This window comes from Henckelia pumila, chromosome 3 (assembly GCF_033568475.1).
Source record: "Henckelia pumila isolate YLH828 chromosome 3, ASM3356847v2, whole genome shotgun sequence".
NCBI lineage: Eukaryota > Viridiplantae > Streptophyta > Magnoliopsida > Lamiales > Gesneriaceae > Henckelia > Henckelia pumila.
The window spans coordinates 2,609,960-2,634,075 of NC_133122.1; the positions used below are offsets into that span (position 1 = coordinate 2,609,960).

At 38.5% G+C, this 24,116-nt stretch overlaps 1 protein-coding gene across 1 annotated transcript; it reads left to right on the top strand.

Moving 5' to 3' along the window:
• Window positions 1–21,987: 21,987 nt before the first annotated feature.
• LOC140886553 (uncharacterized) lies at window positions 21,988–23,305 on the top strand. The gene is made up of 3 exons (XM_073293187.1): window positions 21,988–22,182; window positions 22,306–22,451; window positions 22,837–23,305. The coding sequence occupies exons 1-3, from the start codon at window positions 21,988–21,990 to the stop codon at window positions 23,303–23,305; spliced, it is 810 nt and encodes a 269-aa protein (XP_073149288.1).
• The last annotated feature ends 811 nt before the right edge of the window (window positions 23,306–24,116 follow it).

The following is a 24,116-nucleotide window of genomic DNA, read 5'->3' on the forward strand; positions in this document are numbered from 1 at the left end:
AAGTTTTGCATGCACTGAAAATATTTAAATAAAATATCCCATACTATCAACCACTGAAAATAAATAAAATGTATAATATGCTAAAATGTTCGAAACATGCAGAACAGACTCAGACGTCTATCACGGTCACGGGGTCACTGCATGTCCGCTCATATATCCTCGCCGCTGGTGGGTACCACATCCTCCTCTACGTACTCACCTGCACCATACCAGTGTAGTGAGCCTAGAGGCCCAACATGCTAACATAACAAGGGTTTAAAATAATTTAAATCACTTTAATACTAATACATAACATATACATGAATGAGCATGCTTAAAAATATCATGACATAACATAACTTAAATTAAACTTAAATATCATAATAATACATAATACATAAACATTGTTGAGCAAATTATTTTCTAACATCGCATGGTTGTATCCATAGTGTAACCTTAAATCATACATTAAATACTGATCAGTGTGGAAACCAACGTACGTGGCGGTGACGAATCACCTCTTAAATTGGCAGTAAACTGCCCTTCAATAGTTCACATATGGGGACGAATCCCCCTTAAATTGTCACACTACTTCAACTTTCAACATAAAATATTTTCTTTTGCTCAACCTTAAACATTAAATCATGCATAAAAAAAATTATTTCATGAATGCATGTACTTAAATAAAATGTGTGTCCTTCATATATATTTAATTTAATTTCAAACTAACATATAGATATAAAAATAACTACCATGCATAAAAATAATTAAATATATATTCAGGACACATGCAATTTCTCATGGGTTGTACTGAACTGCTGGCCCTCACACTCAAGCCCATTTACTTAAATCTGGCCCATTAACACTGAGACTGGCCCATTAACATACTTAAGCCCAACATTACATTGCTAAGCCCAATTAATTAATTAAAGCCCATTAAAACATTCCTGGCCCAATAACAACCTGTTCTGGCCCAATGGGCCCAAAAGCCCAAAGACTGGCCCAATAACTTCTATGGGCCCTAAAGCCCATAAAAAAATTAGTGGACTAACTTAAATTAATTTAATTAAGCCCAAATAATTAAATTCAATCCCAAAATATTTAAATGGAGCCCAAATAAATTTTGAGATTTAATTAGGCCCATTAAACCTTTAATTAAACTAACAACTTAAAAATAAAAATACCCGAGCCCAACTAACTTAACCCGGACCCGGACCCAACTAACTTAACCCATGACTTTCCAGACCCGACCAGGATCCAACCACCCGACCCGGATCCTTTCTAACCCTAAAACCCAATCCCCCCCCCCTCCTTCTCCATTCCTCTCGGCCGCGAGCAGCAGCCCTTCTAGGGCTGCTGCCGCCCTGCTCCGGCCGCCCCTGGCCGGAGCTCCACCGCCCAGACGTAGCCCACATCTGGGCGGTTCGAACCCAGCACCTGGTCTGACCCCATTCACCCTGGACTTTAAAAGCCGAATCCCCTTACTCGAGAACCCTAGCCTGCGCATCCTAAGGGCCGATCGCACCTTGACCTGTTCCTAGGCTCGTTTGGCTCGAACCACTTGAGCCATTCGAGTCTAGACCACCCTCCCACATCCTCGGGACCCTGGCCAGCAGTTTGCACGAGCCATGCCTAACAAAAATGTGTGAACAAGATCAAACAAACGCATGAACATGACTCAAACATCCAACCAAATCGTTTTTCTAAAAATTCTTTGAAAGAACCCTACTGTTCATGCACACACACGCATAAACATTAATATGGCACATTAAAATTGAAAAAAAACATGCCTTGCACCGAAATTGAAGAGAAAAATACGTAGGCGACGTGTCCGGGACGACGGAACGACTATGATTCAACTTGAAAACCTCAAGAACCGTGGCTATGGAGGTCCGAGAGCCTGCTGATCGATGAAGAAGGTGATGGAGGATGGGTGTGTCGGCTGAGTGAGGGTAATCGGGTGAGGGGTTGGGTAGATTAGGTTAAGTTTTGGTTTTTAAAATAATTAAAATTAGTTAGATAGATAATATAATTTAATTAGATTAGTAATATACATAAAATGTAAAATTTTAAAATCTTAAAAAATACAAAATAATCTACTATCAAACATAAATCCCGAAATTAAAAATTAAGGGAATTTTAAAAATACTAAAAAGTCAATATTTTGGCTTATTTTGAATAAAAATGGACTCCTAAAATTATATAAAATTAAATACTAAAAATATTGAGGAAATAAAACTCAAAATAATATTTTTGGGCTCTAAAAACACTCATAAAATAATTTGGATAGAAAGTTGTCATCTCGTCCGTCCACGGTCCCGTCTACGCGATCAAAAACAATTAATTTCCATAAATCGTGAAAACCACTAATTATGGGTTTAATGCTTAAAAATAACTTAAAACATGCACAAATAATAACATAATTATTTAACCCATAAATCTAAAATTTTAAATAAATAAATTTCCTAATTATGCATGCGAATTCACGTATTTAAAATACCGGGTGTTACACCCACACCATGGACAAGGTTGGTTGTTTCTGTCTCAAGCTAATTTATCTACTTTATTGCTTATATTTTTAGTTTTTATGGATTTTGATCCAGTGACAATCCAGGGTAATATCCAAGATCACTACCTAATATCCCATAGTTGAAGCATGCTCCTGATACTGCAAAGGAAGGAGGGATTATGAAGTGAGAACAGTGAGATATAGGACGACTTCTTTATAGGATATATTTCTGTACACATTTTTGGTTTTGTACATTTTTTAGTTCTACTCATGGATTTGTGGATATTCATCGTTTTTTGTATGAATAATTTTATGAATCTGAATCTAATTAATTATTTTTAGTTTTAGATATTGTAGTATTGTTGTTGACTATTACTTGTATAGTATAGATAAAATGATGAAGTAATATAACAAAAATACTTCGGAAAATATAATTTGTGGCGAAGTAAAATATAACATTTACTTCGTCATATTTAAAATTAGTGAAGTAATTCGTAGCAATTACTTCGGTAATTGCAATTTCGCCAAAGTAAAATAACATCTTTTACTTCATCATAGTTCAAAAATTGTGAAGTCGTAAATCTATTTTACTTCGATAATTGTATAATGTGTGAAGTAATAGAGGATCAATTACTTCGCTATTTTACGAAATTGATGAAGTAATACATGTGCTTTTACTTCGGTAGTGGTCCAATTTTAAATTTCTTGTATCTAACAAAGACTTCGGTAATTATCGGCCTATTACTTCGGTTTTAATGCGAAGTAAAAAATACCATTTTACTTCACGTGCATCTGCTTCGGTAATTATCTGCTTATTACTTCAGTTAATATCCGAAGTAAAAGGCCAAAATGCTACTAGTGATAGCTGGTTAGCTATCAAGAGCCATTTCTTCGGAGTTCTTCGTAGGAGGACATGTAGAGAGACTTGGTCGGGAGTATGCTTGTATCGATGCGTGTGTCGATTAGAAGCTTCATGCTCAAGAAACGAAGACTAGTACGATGATTTAAATACTGTATTGGTTTAGTTGTAAACAGTATTTCAGTTGTAATGAATCATCATACTTTGGTTGTATCATTTCAAATTCGATTGTACATTTCATTGTATTTTGAATGTTGTATGTATTACATGGGATTGTAATTGAGAAATTGTACATAAATGGAAGCAATGATACATGTTTTATTATTCCATCAATTCGTGAATGATCGCATGATTGCTCGGAAGGTTGGCTTGGTTTTAGTTGATTAGTGTTCAACTGCTGTAGCTCATGGGATTTGAGTGGGCCGACTGTGACAGTGTAACTTGCGGTTAGTCTAGGCATTTTCATAGGATTGACCTAGTTAGTCAGTGGACTAAGTTAGTGCCAGCGATGAGTGGACTCATCTAGAGGCATTAAGGGTGTTGTTCGGTTTAGAACATTTGGGATTTGTTCTAGGTTGTTTCTTGGAACAGTAGGTTGTCTGAACTTTGTTAGGTTGAGGCTTGTGATTGAAAGAGTGGGTGCCCAAGGATCGCTCGAGTTAGAGACTAGCATTTGCGATGCGGAGTACCACGTTTCATTGGTAAGGAACATAGAGATGTTCGAATCATGCAAATGGATATTCATATGATGAATGATCGAACTACCCTATACGGACTTTTCAAGTGGTTATCACTTATCGAGTGGATATAGTCCGCGGTTTAGGTTGTACACCATTAGTCCTTACTACTTGAAACATCATTGAGACTCTATATGCTAGTACTGTGCTTTGACTCGTTTACCGACTCTATTGGGGTCATCAGGTGTCGGGATTGGGTACAGTTACAACACATATAGGAGTCGATGCTTTGTTGTCAAGGATTCACCACATACTTGCGAGTGTGGATATCCTATGCGATCTGAGGAGATATTAGTGTGACGAATCTCTGGCCAGAGTACATGATGTGATTTAAGAAATGGTTTCTTAGTAGCACATGCGATGTCACTATTTGATCTTCAAGATGCATTGCATAGTTATCGAATCTCGAGCGACTCTCGATATACCAATGGTTGTTGATTCGATCGGGATATATGGATGAAGGGACCATACTGTACGCTAACCAAAATCTATTGGTTCTTGTAGGAACTATCAGTGATACCTAGGGAATCATGGGGCGATGTTGCTAGGCGCTCATACCATGATTCGATGGGCAAGTCGGAAATTGTTGTTCCGAGTCACAAGGAGTTGTGAGCCCATGGCTAGCTGTATCCCTGAACCATTGAGGGTCACACAGTGTAATGGATTTTTGATCCCCGTTGAGATAGTTAAATTTAAAGAGTTAAATTTAATGAACGAAGAAGTTGGACTTCTTATTTAAGAGTAGAGGAGTAAGATTTCCTAAAATGACATAGAGATGGCCATTTTTGGAAATCACTGAATTCGGATTCAGAAAAATTTATCTTGACTTTAAAAGGTGCAGAAATGGTTTCTGTGCACATTGGTGAAATCGGTTTATCAATCGGAGTCACGATGAATTTTATATTAATTTCTGAACATGTGGGCTTTGCTTGTCGGGCTTGAACTTATGACTAATGGGCCCTAAGCTGTTAGTGGCCTACATTATAAATAAGTTATTGCAGTACAGAAATTACATACAACAGGTCACAATTTTCGAAAACCTAAGTATTTTCTAACAAGAGTGGCCGCCCCCCTCCCTGTCTACTCGAGAAAAATCCAGCCTGTGATTTTGAATTACAGTCTGGTTTAACGGATCAAATTCGTTAATCTCTTCGTAGAAACTTCTGATAGATTTTCTAGTGCAATCTATCAGAGGGATTAAATATCCATTCGTGGACCTGATTGAAGAACAGTTCGTCCATCAGTTCCAGGGATATACAACAAGAGCAGAGAAATCTGTTGGTGTCCAAAATCTCGATTCGAGATTAAAGGTAAAAATTTTATAATTGTTATTTAATTTTTACACACACAATTTAATCGTAAGGTTGATACCTTTTATGGAATCGTTCCATACAAAAATTTAAACTTCCGCTGCACCGGGTATCAATCCTAATTGATCTGATCGCCTCATTCTTCAACAGTGGTATCAAAGCCAGGTTGCTCAGATCAAGCGATTAAATTAATCAATTGTACAAAAAATTTTTAGGCCTCGGTTTTTGAAACAAAATAAATATTTTAAAATAAAAATATTTTTTTCAGGCAAAAACCCGGGCAGCGATTGGATTGCTGCCCGGGGCAGGGGCAGCGCACGGCGCTGCCCATGGGCAGCGATGTGATCGCTGCCCAGGGCAGCGATCGTCGCTGCCCTAGGGGCAGCCCGGGAATGTCCCGGGCGGCCCGCGGAAAAATTAATTTTTAATTTTTAAATTAAATTTTAATATGTTAAAATTCTATTTTTGGTCCGATCGAAAATCGTTTTTGATTGGTCCACGAGGCGTCGGATCGAATTGTTCGAGTCCGAAAATTTTAAAATTGATTTTTGGATAAATTTGAATTTTTGGAAAATTTTAATATTTTATCCTTTAATTGAATTTTAAAATTAATTATTTTTAGTACAATTGATGATAAGATATGATCTTATGGATATATTGAGTAAAATATGATTTTATATATAAAATTGGATTTTATAGATAAAATATGATTTTATTTGATAAAAAGATACAATATGATTTTGTATGTAAAATAAGATTTTATGTATGAAATATTATTTTATACTTTTAAATTTAAATTGCCATTGCATGTTATCCAATAAATTAATTTTGAATTAAATGTTATTGGATAAGGATGATCGATTGCCATGACCAATTTTGTAGGTGTATGTTAGGAATTTACATTTGTTTTATTGTTGTTGGTTTTATTAATGGGCCTGGTTTATGGCCCAATATGAATGTCATATGTAATAAAAGTGGGCTTGGTTTATGGCCCGTTCCCACCCCTTAAAAATGTATCCCCTACTTGTCATTGTTATTTATTGTAAATACATTAGATTTAGTGGGAGATCAAGATTTCAAGATGGAGGTGGGCCCAGCAGACAATAAAGACAGAAGAAATGTAAATTGGAAGCAAATGTAATAGGATTGCATTGCATACTGCATATTAACTAGGATTGGACTAAGACTCGTGATTGGCAACCACGGGTCGATTAGAAATGGAATCGATCATCCTATATAATATGTGATATTATAGTTGTATGCATGTTTTAGACATAATTGTGTGAATCCGGCAAGCATACAAAAAAATTTTAAAAATGATGAGACAAATTATTATAATTAAAAATTCCTCATTTTAAATATGATTTAAAATTGATATCAAGATAAATAAAGGAAATTTAAATTTGTTTAAATGTTCCTACCTTCCATCAACGATCAATGTATGAGATGCTACCCGCGGATACGGTCCGACTCATATTATTGGGGGGGCCCGTTCGTCGGAAAGCTGTACATTGGATCGACACATGTTGTAAGTTGGGTGGAACTCCCATGGGATCGGCTCATATTATTCGGGGATCCACATGGCGACCGTTCATCACAACTTAATATTGATGGGTCATCTTGACATGTCACAATAAACGGCGTCATATTATTGGGCCCTTATTGGACATGAGGTAAAAACATGGAGGTTGTTTTGGAAGCAATTGGGCTCTACCTTTTGAAATTATGGTTGGCTGATATTATTCGGGACCATAGATTGTCAATTGGACTCCATGTTCTCACTAAGGAAAACAGTTTCCCGTTTTCACTAGAGGGTAGTGAAATCGTTAAAATAGTGGGAGTGAGATTCATAAAATAAATATCGCCTATTTTATGTCTTAGTAAATTGCTTAAACAATCACTGATATTTGTTTGTTTCTTTTCAGTATTTCATAAGATGAATTCGCGTAATCCACTATTCTCGATCCTCGAACAAAATAAGTTGACTGGCGCAAACTATACGGAATGGTTCCGTAAGTTGAAGATTGTCTTGACTTCGGAGAAGATGCTCTACGTGTTAGAAAAATCTCCTCCGAAGGAAGCACCAGCTGACGTAAGTCCGGAGGAGTTAGCCAAGCTTGATACATGGTGGGACCATGATATCAAGACCAAATGCTATATGCAAGCCTCGATGTCTGATGAACTCCAGAGGCGATTTGAGGACACCGTGAATGCTGCTGACATTCACGTTCAACTCAAGGAACTTTTTGGGGCTCAATCGAGGGCTGAAAGGTTCGCTACTGTAAAGAAGCTAATGACGTGTCGCATGCGTGAAGGGACTTCGGTCCGTGATCATGGGGTACGAGTGATTTGGCTCATACAGAAGTTGGTAACCCTTGATTTGGTGTTGGAGCATGAACTCAACGTGGACTTACTACTTCTGTCTCTTCCTTCTTCGTTTGACGGATTTGTGGTAAATTTCAATATGAACAAGATAGAGGCCTCCCTTGAAAAGATGGTCAATATGCTTGTGACATATGAATCCACATTAAAGAAGGATAAACCGGCTTTCTTGGTGGGCTCCTCTTCTTCTGCTAAGAAGGGGCCAAGTACAAAGGGCAAGAAACGTTCTGCCCCACCCAAGAAAATCGAACCCGAGAAGAAGTACAAGACAAAGGCTTCAAACATGGAAAAATCCAAGGATGTTTGTCATTACTGCAAGAAGCCCGATCATTGGAAGCGTAACTGCAAGGAATATCTAGAGAAGTTGCGAACTGCAAAGGGTATGTTCTATATTGAAATAAATGTTTCACTTAATACTACTTCTTGGGTATTGGATACCGGATGTGGATCTCACATTTGCAATGATTTGCAGGTGATGACAAGAAGTCGCATGCTTAGGATGGGTGAGACCCAGCTGAGGCTCGGAAATGGTTCCAGAGTTGAAGCAAAAGCCGTGGGAGATGTTTATTTAATTTTGCAGAACGGATTTAAGTTACTTTTAAGAGATGTTTTATTTGTTTCAGATTTGATTAAAAACATTATTTCTGTTTCTATGCTTGATAGAGATGGTTATTCTTGCAATTTTGTGAATGGGATTTGCAATATTTACAAGAATGAATGTTTGATTGGAAATGGACAACTTGAAAACGATCTATACAACTTAAAACTAAAAGACGTTCCAATAAATTATGTTGATAAACCAGCAACAACAAACAAAAGGAAAATCGATAGCCAAAACCCGGCAAACCTTTGGCACGCTAGGCTAGGTCATATTTCCTCAAGGAGGATGAACAAGCTAGTGGGAGAGGGCATGTTTGATATGTCTGATATTAACTCTCTACCTACTTGTGAATCATGCCTAAAAGGAAAAATGACTAAATCTCCTTTTAAGGGGAAACCTGAGCGTAGTCAAAATCTGTTGGATTTGATCCATACAGATGTTTGTGGTCCATTTAGAGTTGGGACTCAATATGGCCACACCTACTTCATTACCTTTACTGATGATTATTCAAGGTATGGGTATTTATATTTAATGAAATATAAGTCTGAAGCATTTGAAAAGTTCAAAGAATTCAAGGCTGAAGTAGAAAACAAGCTAGGTAAAAGTATTAAAGCACTTCGATCGGATCGAGGTGGAGAATACTTGAGTACCGAGTTTTTGGACTATCTAAAAGAGAATGGGATTCTCTCTCAGTGGACTCCTCCTATGACACCACAACTTAATGGTGTATCGGAGCGTCGTAATCGAACTTTGTTGGACATGGTTTGGTCCATGATGAGCTTCACTGAGCTTCCACCTTCGTTTTGGGGCTATGCGCTTGAAACGGCGGTATTGTTGTGGAAAAACATCCACACTAAAGCAGTGGACAAAACACCATACGAGTTATGGAATGGCAAAGCTCCTAAGTATTCGTACTTGAGGATTTGGGGATGTCCTGCTTACGTGAAGTGGACAGTGGGAGATAAGTTGGATAGTCGATCCAGCTTATGTTATTTTGTAGGGTATCCGAAGAATTCAATCGGATATTATTTCTATTATCCTGCTGAAACAAAGGTGTTTGTTTCAAGGAATGCCACCTTCTTGGAGAAGGAGTTCTTATTGGATAAGAAAGACGAGATGATGGAACTCGAAGAAATTCGAGAAGAACCCGAAATACAAAATAACAATCCTACACCTCAGGAACCATTGCTGGACACGCCTATACCTAGAAGATCCGAGAGGACTTCTAGACCTCCTATTCGATATGGTCTTCTTCTTGAAGGGGATCAAGATGAACCCAATGTTGGATGTGATCCAAGAAACTTCAAGGAAGCAATTTCTGATGCGGATTCAAATTTATGGCTTGAAGCTATGCAGTCGGAAATAGATTCGATGCATACAAACCAAGTTTGGTCTTTAGTAGATCCTCCCGATGGAATTGTTCCAATAGGATGTAAATGGATCTACAAAAGAAAGCTTGGGCCTGATGGTAAGGTATTGACCTACAAGGCGCGATTGGTGGCAAAAGGTTATACTCAAAGACAAGGAGTTGACTATGATGAAACCTTTTCACCAGTTGCAATGTTCAAGTCCATAAGAATCCTTATTGCCATAGCTGCATGGTATGACTATGAGATATGGCAAATGGATGTGAAGACTGCTTTTCTTAATGGAGACATTAAGGAAGAAATCTATATGAAGCAGCCTGAGGGGTACACATCCATGGGAAGCGAGCATAAGGTATGCAAGCTTCAGAGATCAATTTATGGTCTAAAACAAGCATCAAGAAGTTGGAACCAGAAATTTGATGAAACAATAAAAGATTTTGGTTTCATCAAGAACCCAGAGGAACCATGCGTGTACAAGAAAGTAGTTAAGGATGCTGTGACATTCTTATTACTTTATGTTGATGACATCCTACTCATTGGGAATGACGTAGGGATGTTGCAGTCAACGAAGATATGGTTATCAGGTAGATTCTCGATAAAGGATTTGGGTGAGGCAACCTATATTCTTGGGATACAGATCTATAGAGATAGATCTAAGAGAATGATAGGACTCACTCAATCAACCTACATCGACACCATATTGAAACGGTTTTCAATGGATGGGTCCAAGAGAGGACATCTACCTATGTGTCATGGAGTTTCTCTATCCAAGTCTATGTGTCCCAAGACTGATGAAGAGATAGAGAAAATGACACATGTACCATATGCGTCAGCCATAGATAGTATCATGTATGGGATGATATCTACCAGACTGGATGTAGCATTTGCTCTGAGTGTCACGAGCAGATATCAAGCTAATCCCGGTCAAATGCATTGGAAAGCCGTGAAGGACATTCTTAAGTACTTACGAAGGACTAAGAATATGTTCATGGTATATGGAGGAAGAGAACTAAAATTGAAAGGCTATACCGACTCTAGCTTCCAAAGTGACGTGGATGACTCGAAGTCAACCTCTGGATTTGTGTTCATGCTCAATGGCGGTGCTGTCTCTTGGAAGAGTTCCAAGCAGGACACCACAGCGGATTCCACCACTGAGGCAGAATACATTGCAGCATCAGCTGCTGCTAAAGAGGCCGTTTGGATGAGTAATTTCGTCCAAGAGTTGGGCATCATTCCTGAAGTTGTTGGTCCAGTCCCGGTGTACTGTGACAACACGGGTGCCGTTGCTCAGGCAAAGGAACCAAGGTCTCATCAAAGATCCAAACACGTAATGAGGAAATACCATATCATCCGAGAGATTGTGGAAAGAGGAGACATCACTGTCGAAAGAGTGGCCTCTGCAGACAATATCGCTGATCCACTTACTAAGCCCTTGCCAGGACCATTATTTGACAAACATCGCGAAGCAATGGGTCTACGTAGTATGACTAGTTGGCTATAGGGCAAGTGGGAGATTGAAAGAGTGGGTGCCCGGTGAGCCAACTTGTGGCTAAGGGCTTTGATGACTCTTTGTATAAACAATCTTTTGCTTAATATAATTTACACTTTTATTAATGGCAATGACTTTATCTTTCTTCATATTGTTATATTGTGATATACTATTGCTGTTTTGATAAAGACCTTGAATATACTATAGTGTATGTAAGATGTGGTAGAACATGGGGATGTCTATCATGAAACACATTTTATAGTCACTGTATATTCTAAACTATTCCTAGTCGATTGAGCCGTCCGATAATAAGGATAAGGATCGCTCGAGTTTGAGACTAGCATTTGCGATGCGGAGTACCACGTTTCATTGGTAAGGAACATAGAGATGTTCGAATCATGCAAATGGATATTCATATGATGAATTATCGAACTACCCTATACGGACTTTCCAAGTGGTTATCACTTATCGAGTGGATATAGTCCGCGGTTTTGGTTTTACACCATTAGTCCTTACTACTTGAAACATCATTGAGACTCTATATGCTAGTACTGTGCTTTGACTCGTTTACCGACTCTATTGGGGTCATCAGGTGTCGGGATTGGGTACAATTACAACACATATAGGAGTCGATGCTTTGTTGTCAAGGATTCACCACATACTTGCGTGTGTGGATATCCTATGCGATCTGAGGAGATATTAGTGTGACGAATCTCTGGCCAGAGTACATGATGTGATTTAAGAAATGGTTTCTTAGTAGCACATGCGATGTCACTATTTGATCTTCAAGATGCATTGCATAGTTATCGAATCTCGAGCGACTCTCGATATACCAATGGTTGTTGATTCGATCGGGATATATGGATGAAGGGACCGTACTGTACGCTAACCAAAATCTATTGGTTCTTGTAGGCACTATCAGTGATACCTAGGGAATCATGGGGCGATGTTGCTAGGCGCTCATACCATGATTCGATGGGCAAGTCGGAAATTGTTGTTCCGAGTCACAAGGAGTTGTGAGCCCACGGCTAGCTGTATACCTGAACCATTGAGGGTCACACAGTGTAATGGATTTTTGATCCCCGTTGAGATAGTTAAATTTAAAGAGTTAAATTTAATGAACGAAGAAGTTGGACTTCTTATTTAAGAGTAGAGGAGTAAGATTTCCTAAAATGACATAGGGATGGCCATTTTTGGAAATCACTGAATTCGGATTCAGAAAAACTTATCTTGACTTTAAAAGGTGCAGAAATGGTTTCTGTGCACATTGGTGAAATCGGTTTATCAATCGGAGTCACGATGAATTTTATATTAATTTCTGAACATGCGGGCTTTGCTTGTCGGGCTTGAACTTATGACTAATGGGCCCTAAGCTGTTAGTGGCCTACATTATAAATAAGTTATTGCAGTACAGAAATTACATACAACAGGTCACAATTTTCGAAAACCTAAGTATTTTCTAACAAGAGTGGCCGCCCCACTCCCTGTCTACTCGAGAAAAATCCAGCCTGTGATTTTGAATTACAGTCTGGTTTAACGGATCAAATTCGTTAATCTCTTCGTAGAAACTTCTGATAAATTTTCTAGTGCAATCTATCAGAGGGATTAAATATCCATTCGTGGACCTGATTGAAGAACAGTTCGTCCATCAGTTCCAGGGATATACAACAAGAGCAGAGAAATCTGTTGGTGTCCAAAATCTCGATTCGAGATTAAAGGTAAAAATTTTATAATTGTTATTTAATTTTTACACACACAATTTAATCGTAAGGTTGATGCCTTTTATGGAATCGTTCTATACAAAAATTTTAAACTTCCGCTGCATCGGGTATCAATCCTAATTGATCTGATCGCCTCATTCTCCAACAGTGATGATGGGTTTTCATCGGGATACCAGGTCCAGTATATGCCGAGAGTTGTGGACTATGACCAGGACTAGACGTGATGGGGCGCGATCCTATGCCAGTGTTCTCTGGGAGTCTTTGTACTTCAGAGGTTATCTGGGAGCCTTGTGCTTCAGGAGATGGCGGTGGGAAGGCTACTCAGTCTAGGGATTTGGTGACAGTCACGAAGAGGTATGACCTTGGATTAGATATCAGGTTTGATATCGATGGTTTGATATCATCTGGTGTGCCAGAGATATAGTTTGAGTGTTCTGCTATGGGAACTAGTCATGGAGGGATTTTCTTGACAAGTGTGTACTCTGAGCAGATAGACTTTAACCTATGGGTTATTTCTAGACGTGTGGATCTAGTAGGTGGATGGTTTCTACCAGCGATGGCTATGGGTTGTCATCAGAGTTGTGGTTAGAATTTCCTTGTGATAGGAATTATCCAACAACTTGGATAGGATGTTGTTCTAAGACTTAGACTCAAATACGAGGACTACTCCTTGATGATTGGCTTCATCAGTATTGGATTATATCAGATGTTAATTATTGTGCAGGACTATTTGAGATATGAGGGAAGCATGGCCTATGATCGTGAAACCTTGGTGGTTGTCCAGGTGGGTTATTGAGGTAAACTACCTTAGTCTTGAACGGTTGCACAATCTTAACAAGGGATATGATCAGGAGAGTGTTCGAAGATTGTGGAAATCTTTGGGATTCTTTAGTTATTCTTCTTGGACTTGACGAGCCGTGGTGTTCATTCTAAATGAACGAGGTAAGGATAGTGAGTCCAGTGGTTGCGCTAAGTACTGCCTGATATTTTCAGAGATTGAGCGTAGGATTTTCCATAGGATGGAAATGGGCTTAGTTTATCTTGATGTTTGCCTTGGGTGAACAAGACAACGATTAGTAGTGCTAAGGTGGCACGGGATCTGTGCTAGTGACTACTAGTGGTTATTGGCTAACTCTGTCAGAGTTAGGATGAAAAGGCGCAGGACTTGTGCCAAGTAAACTACTTATGTATCGTGATCTGACACCGTTTGGAAAAGGTTCTTTGTGGCAGCTGAGTCATAGTTATTGACCGAGCCATATAGGTTTAGAAGATCAGTGGTGATATGGTCTGATCTAATAAGTGCGAGCTTAAGTAGATCGACGAATTCGATTGGTTGAGCCAATCAGGGTTGATCAGGATGTAGCAATTAAGAAATACTTGGGGATGGTATTTTGTCGAGTAATTCTTATGGGATGAGTACTGAATACCATCTCAGAGAAATCGAAGATTTGAGTTATTTAGTCTCAATGATCGCAAGAGATGAATCTTCTGGGATTGCTGTAATCGGGAACGATTGCAAGTGGACTTGTATGATCAAGTTAGGTGCTAACTTGACAGTGGAGACAAGCAAGGGAGTTGGTAGTTTCCGGTATGGTGCATTATTTTTAAGAAGGAAGCTGATATTTATACAATCAATTGCTTAGTGATAGCAATAGGTCAGGAAAGGATCATGTTGTTGTTTCATGTGAGAGTTTTCCATTGAACAACAATAGTGAAGATTGTTGACCGGACATTTCGGTTAAGTGAGGGCATCTATGTGTACCATTGTGGTTGGATCCGACGAGTAGTTGGAAATGCTAATGGACATTAGCAAGGAAACATCAGTTGTCTAATCTATGTGACATTAGCTAGGATCTGATCCTCGAGATCTAGCAGGATGTGTCACTAGTCTTCTAACGTGTGATGAACGATGTCTCTGAAATGACAGAGATAGTAGAATCTCAACTTAATAGCCAACAAGATTATTGTGGGAATTGAAGATTTCGCAAGATCGGGAGGGATCGAGTTTGTTCTTTCGAATCAGTGAGTCACATCTATGCAGACTGTTTGTCAAAGAATATTGCGTTGTATCAATAAACGACAATCAGAGACGTATTATGTGGCAAATTACTTCGAGCACAAGTATTTCCAGGATTGACTAGGGAATCGACGAATTAGATCGTTTAGTGTTGAGACTGATGCGTTCGGCAAGGGAGCGATTTGACTATTGAGAATCTGTTGGGATTTAGTTCCAGGATCAGTATGTTCAACCTTGGGAGGTTGGTGTTGGAAAAACGGTGATCAGATCAATCAGAATTGATACCCGGTGCAGCGGAAGTTTAAAAATTTTATATGGAACGATTCCATATCATGGGTATCAAAACTTTACGATTAAATTGTGTGTGTAAAAATTAAATAACAATTTAAATTTTTACCTCCAATCTCGAATCAAGATTATGGACACCAACAGATTACTCTGCTCTTGTTGTATATCCCAAGAACTGATGGACGAACAATTGTTCAATCAGGTCCACGAACAGAAGTTTAATCCCTCTGATAGATTGTACTAGAAAATAAATATAAGCCACATAATAAAAGTCCAAGAAATCAACAAGACGCAAGTTCCTCATGCTAGAACAAGCGTACAAACAAGTATGTTATTTAAAAAGGGAAACTCAAGAACTAAGCTATCTCGAGTATGCTATCCCGCTACGATGACTGCTTTTACCTTTCAAGGCAGTAGTTCCAACTTCTGGAAAGCTACAACAAAAGATTGTATCAACAACTATACAACCTAAACAACAATCAATGGTTCATGGAAATCTCTTTACCATTCTTCTTCCAACTCTCGACGATCAAATGCTTCTAACACAGGGCTCGACAACTCCAACGAATCTGTACGAATACAAGAGATGATTGATCAATAACCACGATCAACTTACAAGCCAAGTTCATAACTCAAAACGGTTCGAAACTCCAAAACTCAAACCGACGGCATAATGGCTATAACTGAACAAACCGGCAATGCAGACAGTAGTTCAATATCAATATCAACTCAATTCAATGCTAATACAACAACAACAAGACAAACCCAACAAATCTCAATACCATGATTTTCGAAAATAGCTTCCAAAAATCATAACAATTCCGAACGTCGCTCTAATTCAAAATTGACAGATAATAAACGATCAGAACTCCGCCAAGAACAACATACTAGAATCTAAATCGATTCTAAGAACCTCCGAAAAACAAAACATATCTGATCGGAGAAATACTTATGGTATAACGGAGTTCTCGCTGCTGTGATCACTAATCTGCCTTCAGAAATAATTTCCAACGGACGGATCGAGCTCGGAAGGAAATCTGAAAGGTTGGAAAGGTTGGAGGCATCTTCAATGGAGGGAGACGGCTAAGGAGGAGAAGATGAAGACTTTCTCAAACAAATTCTAAGAGTAGATAATATATAAAATCCATAATTTGCATTTTAGTCCCTAAAATTTCCAAAATTTGCCAAAAGGACCCTGATTATGTTTATCTTACATTTAACAATTTTGATTAAGTAAATGATTCCAGGTAGAGTTCGATTCTGGACTCGCGGGACGAGGCTAACCTAGGAATGAGATAATAGAGTACATTTTTACGAGTATTTTAAGTATGATATTGTTACATTTTTTATAAACGAGTCAAAAAATAGCATTTTTATCAGACGAGTCGAGATGTGTTTCTTTGACTGCATTTTAAGCAATCAATACACGATGTGCATTAATTATGAAAACTACACTTAACAACCTTATACCCTACATGTTATTGATTTCCTTCGCATATTCTATCAGACTTCTTCATTATCCTCCTCTCCCTTACACGTTTTTCTCCTCCCCCTCACTATTCATCATCTCCTTCATCAAATCCTTCAAGATTCAAGTGAGTTTTTGGTACCAGTTTTTAGTTCGTCCAAGGTTTAGCTCGTCTCCGAAGTTCCGGATCAACTCCTCCTCCATTCAAGGCAAGTTTTTAAAGAATTTTAAACCACCATTCAAGATATATCTATTTTGATAAGAAATTATGTGTGTTGATGAGTTTTATGCATGATTTTAAAGATTTGAGAAGCATAAAAGCATGAGGTTTATGATATCGTGATATGTAAGTCGTTCTTGTGAAATTCTTGATAAATAATGTGTGATGATAAATTCTTATGGTTTGGAGTTGGGAAAGGACTGATTTTGAAGGTGTGTGTTGAATTTTGAAGTGTTGAGTTAGTTTTAGTTAAAGCTTTGAAGCGTTGCATGTGTTGGGTTGTCTCGGATTAGCAATACTTGTTTTATTTTGTGGATTACGTCTATTGTAATAATCCAAATGAGATGAGGCCAATTGTATTTTAAAGATAACTCATATAGCTACAACTTTCATGCTTTGAGTTTTGTCAAAATCATTATATAAGATTGGCCAAAATTGCCCCGAAGTGTGTCAAGTGGTTTGAATATTCGGCAGTGACACATCTCGGGAGAATAAGCATAACGTTTTACTGAAATATCCAATTAAAGTGAGGGTTTCGGAATTTGAAATCTTAGATCAAGGGCTAAAACTTTTATGTTTACCACGTTTTGAAATTCTAGGTGCAAGAACTCTAAATATCAGTGTGAAGGCATAGCCACTGCAGTGCAGCAGAGCTGACAATGCGCAAGTATAGCGCCCCAACGCCTCTCTTCTAGCGCTGGAGCGTTGTAGCTTCGAATTAATTTTCTTAAGTTTTTTTTTTGAGTCCTTAATTCATGGTTATGATCTTTTAAGGCTTCTAAAATATATTTAAGAGTTTCTATGCAAAAAGTTTCAAGTTTTAAGTCAAGAACGAAAAGAACGACTTACGTGGACCGATTACGTTATGTGATGCATGTACATGTCTAAGTTTCTTTCATGAAACCTATGTTCAATATGAAAGTATGATTTTTATCATTTATTACATGCATGAAGTTATCGAGTAAAGTTTTATGTTCATGAAACAAAATTTAAGATGGAAATTATGATGTTTCAATGATGCTTCATGATGAATGAAATGATATGTTGATGAAATGAATAATGATGAAGCATGAATGAATTATGTTATGTTGAATTATGAAGATATAATATGTTGATGCATGAAAATATTTTGATGTCTTATGTGTCCTTGTGGTGGTAATACGGGAACGGTACTCCGGTTTGGGCTCCGGAGGGGCCCTCCCAAATACGGCTCAATGTACGGGTTAGGTCCTCCGGGATGAGCTCCGGAGGGGCCTCCGAAAATGAAAGAACGAATGTATTATTGTTGATCAACAAGAAAAGATGAATGTGCCCATTATGACGGTTGCCACAATTTCGCATAATTCGTCACCAAATGATAAGCTTATGTTATGTTATGTTAAGTTTAAATGATTATTGAAATCTCATGATTTTTACTGCATACTCTTGCTAAGTCTTTAGACTCACTATACTTGAATGGTGCAGGTAATGAGGATGGCATTTATGCATATGTCAATGAGTTCAATGCCGGGCATGAAGAAGAGCAAGGAGTCGGACCGGCGGGCGATGCATGAGTGTGTTATGTGTTGAGAGTGTTTGTGTCAAGTTAATGAACTAAATGTTGTTATGTTGATTGAAGAAAATACGCTTTATGTTTCAAATTGTTATGATTTGGTTTGTAAACTATTCTGAAATGTTTTAAGTAAGGTTTGATGCATGCATACATCTTTCAAAAATTTTCTTTTCCGAACTAGTTTTAACGTCATGTTAGTTTGTAACATCTTCATCGGTTGAGGGTGTAGGACAGTTTGGTATCAGAGCAGTTCGCTCTGGGTTTTCTTGAAACACTCATGCATACTCGCCACGACTCCAACGCTCCGTCTTCATGTCTGTAAGTTATGTGTCTTATGTGATTATGTGTATGATAATGCGATGAGATATATGTATGCATGTTATATGTTAAAGTATATTCACGTTTTGAATCGTGACTGAGCGGTGTGGATAATATTGGACTTTAGGACTATGACATCACGTAGGGAAAACAACACCAACACCATCACCAATTCCGCAAACAACAACCATAGTGATTGCGGACCAGATAGTGAGAACAATCAAAACAACCAGTTTTTGGCGGGATTAACTGCTCTTCTTCAAGAGCAAAGCCGTGCTCAGGGAGCTCAAATCCAACAGTTGCTTCAAGCCCAGACAACTAATGCTGGAAATAACCATCCTACAGCTAATCAGAACCCTATCTACAAAAGGTTCTTAGAGTTGGGACCACCTGAGTTCAAAAGAGAGACTGATCCTTTGATAGCAGAACAATGGTTCCAAGCTATGGAGATTGATTTTGAATTCATGCAAATCACCGATGCGGATAGATTGAGATGTGCTACCTATATGTTCTGCAATGACGCTCATGTTTGGTGGAATGGAGCCAAAGCAGCGTTGAACCTAACTACCCTTACTTGGAATGGATTCAAGGATGTGTTCTACGGCAAATATTTCACAGTGAGCACCCAAACCCGGTTGGCCAGAGATTTTTTGGAAATCCGTCAAGGAAACATGTCGATTGCGGAGTATGTTAAGAAGTTTGAAAGGGGAAGATACTTTGTACAGATGATTTCTGGTGATCCTGCTGAAGAGTTGAAACATTTTACAGAAGGATTGAATGCCTTCATCAGAAAGGATGTTAGACTAAGTGGAGCGAAATATTACAAAGATGCGGTGGATCAGGCCATGCTATCCGAAAAGGACAGAAACGACATTATCCGAGAGTCACAGGAAAAAGATCTAGTTATCAGAATCGGGACCAACAAGGAAATTCTAGCAGAAAGAGACCATACCAAGCCCCACCCCAACACCGACCATACCAACAGCAGCGGCCTCGACCTCAAGGGCAGAAACAATTGGCTCTACCAGCACCAAAATCGGCAATTGCACCAACAGCTTGTCAAAAATGTGGAAAAATTCACTCAGGTCAATGCATGGCAGGGACTGGAGTATGTTTCCTTTGCAAAAAGCCAGGGCACTATCGAAAAGATTGCCCTCAATCCAAAGAACCGGTAAGAGGACGAGTTTTTTCAATGGCACATGATCAAGTGGATTCAAATACAACTATAGTTATAGGTATGATTAATGTTTCCAGTAATCCCGCTCATGTCTTAATTGATACTGGAGCTACACATTCATTCATATCTGTTGAATTTGTTAATAAATCGGGTTTAGTACCGGATAAGTCAATATCAGGATTTAGTATATCCTTGCCTTCAGAGGAAGAATTGAGTAGTGATTTGATTATCAGAGGATGCAGTGTACAAATGCAGAGTCACGAGTTACTTGCTGATCTTATTATCCTGAATATGTCTGATTTTGACGTGATATTTGGGATGGATTGGTTGTCTCGATACGAGGCTACTATAGACTGTAAACGAAGAACGGTTTCCTTGAAAACTAAGGATGGAGAACCTTTTCTATTCCATGCCACACCGAAACATAATTCATCTCTTTTAATTTCAGTGGGTAAGGCATGGCAACTGTTGAATAAAGGATGTGCAGGTTTCCTTGCAAGTGTCACTTGCGATCAAGAATTATCTCGGCCGAAACTTGAAGACGTCGAAGTAGTGAGAGATTTCCTAGAAGTATTTCCTGATGATATTGCAGGATTACCTCCAGCTAGGGAGGTAGAATTTGGAATTGAATTAATCCCTGGAACCCAACCAGTTTCCAAAGCACCATACAGGTTAGCACCGACTGAAATGAAGGAATTGAAGGAGCAACTACAAGAGCTACTCAATAAAGGCTTTATTAGACCGAGTGTATCGCCTTGGGGTGCACCGGTATTGTTTGTCAAGAAGAAAGATGGGTCTATGAGACTGTGCATCGATTATAGAGAGCTCAATCGAGTAACAGTGAAGAACAAATACCCACTTCCAAGGATAGATTATTTGTTTGATCAGTTACAAGGGGCAGCAGTGTTCTCCAAGATCGATTTGAGATCAGGTTATCACCAATTGAAGGTGAAAGACAAAGATATTCTTAAAACAGCTTTCAGGACTTGTTATGGCCACTACGAGTTCTTAGTCATGCCGTTTGGAGTTACCAATGCACCGGCAGTGTTTATGGATCTTATGAACAGAGTGTTCCAGCCTTTTTTGGATCAGTTTGTCATAGTATTCATAGATGACATACTGATTTACTCTCGTAATTTCGATGAGCATCGTCAGCATCTAACTACAGTCTTGCAGGTTCTGAAAGAAAAACAATTGTTTGCTAAGTTCAGTAAGTGTGAATTTTGGCTGGAACAGATTGAATTTTTGGGTCACCTAGTTTCGGCTAAGGGAATAGAGGTTGATCCAGCAAAGATAGAAGCAATTAAAAATTGGGTTACCCCAAAGAATGCTACAGAGGTACGAAGTTTCTTGGGATTAGCGGGTTACTATACGAGATTCATTCAGGATTTCTCCAAGATAGCGCTGCCACTAACGTCATTAACTCGCAAAAGTGTGAAGTTTGAATGGTCTAATCAGTGTGAGAAAAGCTTTTTAGTGTTAAAGAAAAAGTTGATGACATCACCAGTACTAGCCATACCAGAAGGCATAGGTCGATTCATAATTTATACAGATGCTTCCAAGAGTGGATTAGGGGCTGTCCTGATGCAAGATGGAAGTAATAGCATATGCTTCACGACAGTTGAAGATTCATGAAAAGAATTACCCTACCCATGACCTCGAATTGGCAGCAGTTGTCTTCGCACTGAAACTGTGGAGACATTACCTTTATGGTGAGAAGTGTCAGATTTTTACCGATCATAAAAGTCTGAAGTACTTCTTCACACAGAAGGAGTTGAACATGAGGCAGAGAAGATGGCTTGAATTGGTGAAAGATTATGACTGTGACATTAGCTACCATCCGGGTAAAACTAATGTAGTAGCAGATGCTTTGAGTCGTAAATATGCAACTTTGAATAGAATGACAACTCAACAAGAGTTGATTGTAGATTTTGAACGACTCAGATTGGAAGTAGTTGAGACAATGGAAGTTTGTTCCTTATCAACCTTAACAATGGTTCCAAGTTTGCTCGACAAGATTCGAACAGGGCAGGCTTCAGACCAGCAATTATTAACTTGGAAACTTAAAGATGAAGCAAAAGGGGGTGCATTGTATACGGTGAAGGATGGGGTCGTGCATCACAAAGGGCAAATGTGGGTACCGGCAGTAAATTCACTGAGGGAAGATGTGATGACTGAGGCTCACATGGTACCATATTCTATTCATCCAGGGAGTACAAAGATGTTCAAGGATTTACAGATGCTATACTGGTGGCCAGGTATGAAGAAAGACATCTTTAAGTTTGTTAGCGAATGTTTGACATGTCAACAGGTGAAAGTTGAACATCAAAGGCCAGCAGGATTTCTGAAACCATTACATATTCCCACTTGGAAATGGGAAGATGTCACAATGGACTTTGTGATTGGACTACCAATTACACAACGAAGAATGAATTCAATATGGATAATAGTTGACAGGTTGACAAAGTCAGCTCACTTCTTACCAGTTAGAAACAACTTCTCGATGAATCAATATGCAGAGTTATATATTCGAGAGGTAGTTAGATTGCATGGAGTTCCAGCAAGGATAGTCTCTGAATCCTAGGTTTACTTCAAACTTTTGGAAGAGTTTACATCATGGATTGGGAACAAAGCTAGCTTTTAGTACAGCTTTTCACCCACAAACAGATGGACAATCTGAACGAGTAATTCAAATACTGGAAGATTTACTCAGGGCTTGCATGATTGACTTTGGAGGAAATTGGGAATCGAAGTTGCCTTTAGTGGAGTTCACCTACAACAATAGTTATCAAGCTACTATTGGAATGGCTCCTTATGAGGCTTTGTATGGAAGAAAGTGTAGGACTCCTCTACATTGGGATGAGATTGGAGAGAGAGCTGTGCTGGGACCAAAAACAGTGCAACAGACAGTTGATATGATAGCAAAAATTAGAGACAAGATGTTGACAGCACAGAGCCGTCAGAAAAGCTATGCCGATCGGAGACGTAGGGAATTGGAGTTCCAGGTAGGTGATCACGTATTTTTGAAGGTTTCACCTTGGAAAGGAGTCTTAAGATTTGGGAAGAAAGGAAAGTTGAGCCCAAGATATATAGGACCTTTCGAGATCCTAGACAAGGTTGGAACAAGAGCTTACCGAGTAGCATTGCCTCCAAACTTGGAAGGTGTACACAACGTATTCCATATCTCGATGTTGAGAAAGTATATCTCAAATCCTTCCCATGTCATTCGCCACGATCCAGTTCTATGGACACCAGACTTGTCTTATGAAGAAATACTATCCAAATTTTGGATACACAAGTCCAAAAGCTGAGAAACAAAGAGATCAAGATGGTAAAGGTCTTATGGCGCAATCAATTAGTGGAAGAGGCTACTTGGGAGACCGAACAAGATATGCGTAGCCGAGACCCAGAAATATTTGGTAAGTCGAATTTCGAGGACAAAATTCTTTCAAGGAGGGTAGAATTGTAAAGTCCAAAAAATCCATTAAACTTGCTCACGATTATTTAAACATAAATTTTTAATGATTTTATGCCTTAAATTGTTTAAGTTATGATTTAATGATTATGATTTCATGATTATGTTTATCTTACATTTATCAATTTTGATTAAGTAAATGATTCCAGGTAGAGTTCGATTCTGGACTCGCGGGACGAGGCTAACCTAGGAATGAGATAATAGAGTACATTTTTAAGAGTATTTTAAGTATGATATTGTTACATTTTTTATAAATGAGTCAAAAGATAGCATTTTTATCAGACGAGTCGAGATGTGTTTCTTTGACTGCATTTTAAGCAATCAATACACGATGTGCATTAATTATGAAAACTACACTTAACAACCTTATACCCTACATGTTAGTGATTCCCTTGACATATTCTATCAGACTTCTTCATTATCCTCCTCTCCCTTACACGTTTTTCTCCTCCCCCTCACTATTCATCATCTCCTTCATCAAATCCTTCAAGATTCAAGTGAGTTTTTGGTACCAGTTTTTAGTTCGTCCAAGGTTTAGCTCGTCTCCGAAGTTCCGGATCAACTCATCCTCCATTCAAGGCAAGTTTTTAAAGAATTTTATACCACCATTCAAGATATATCTATTTTGATAAGAAATGATGTGTGTT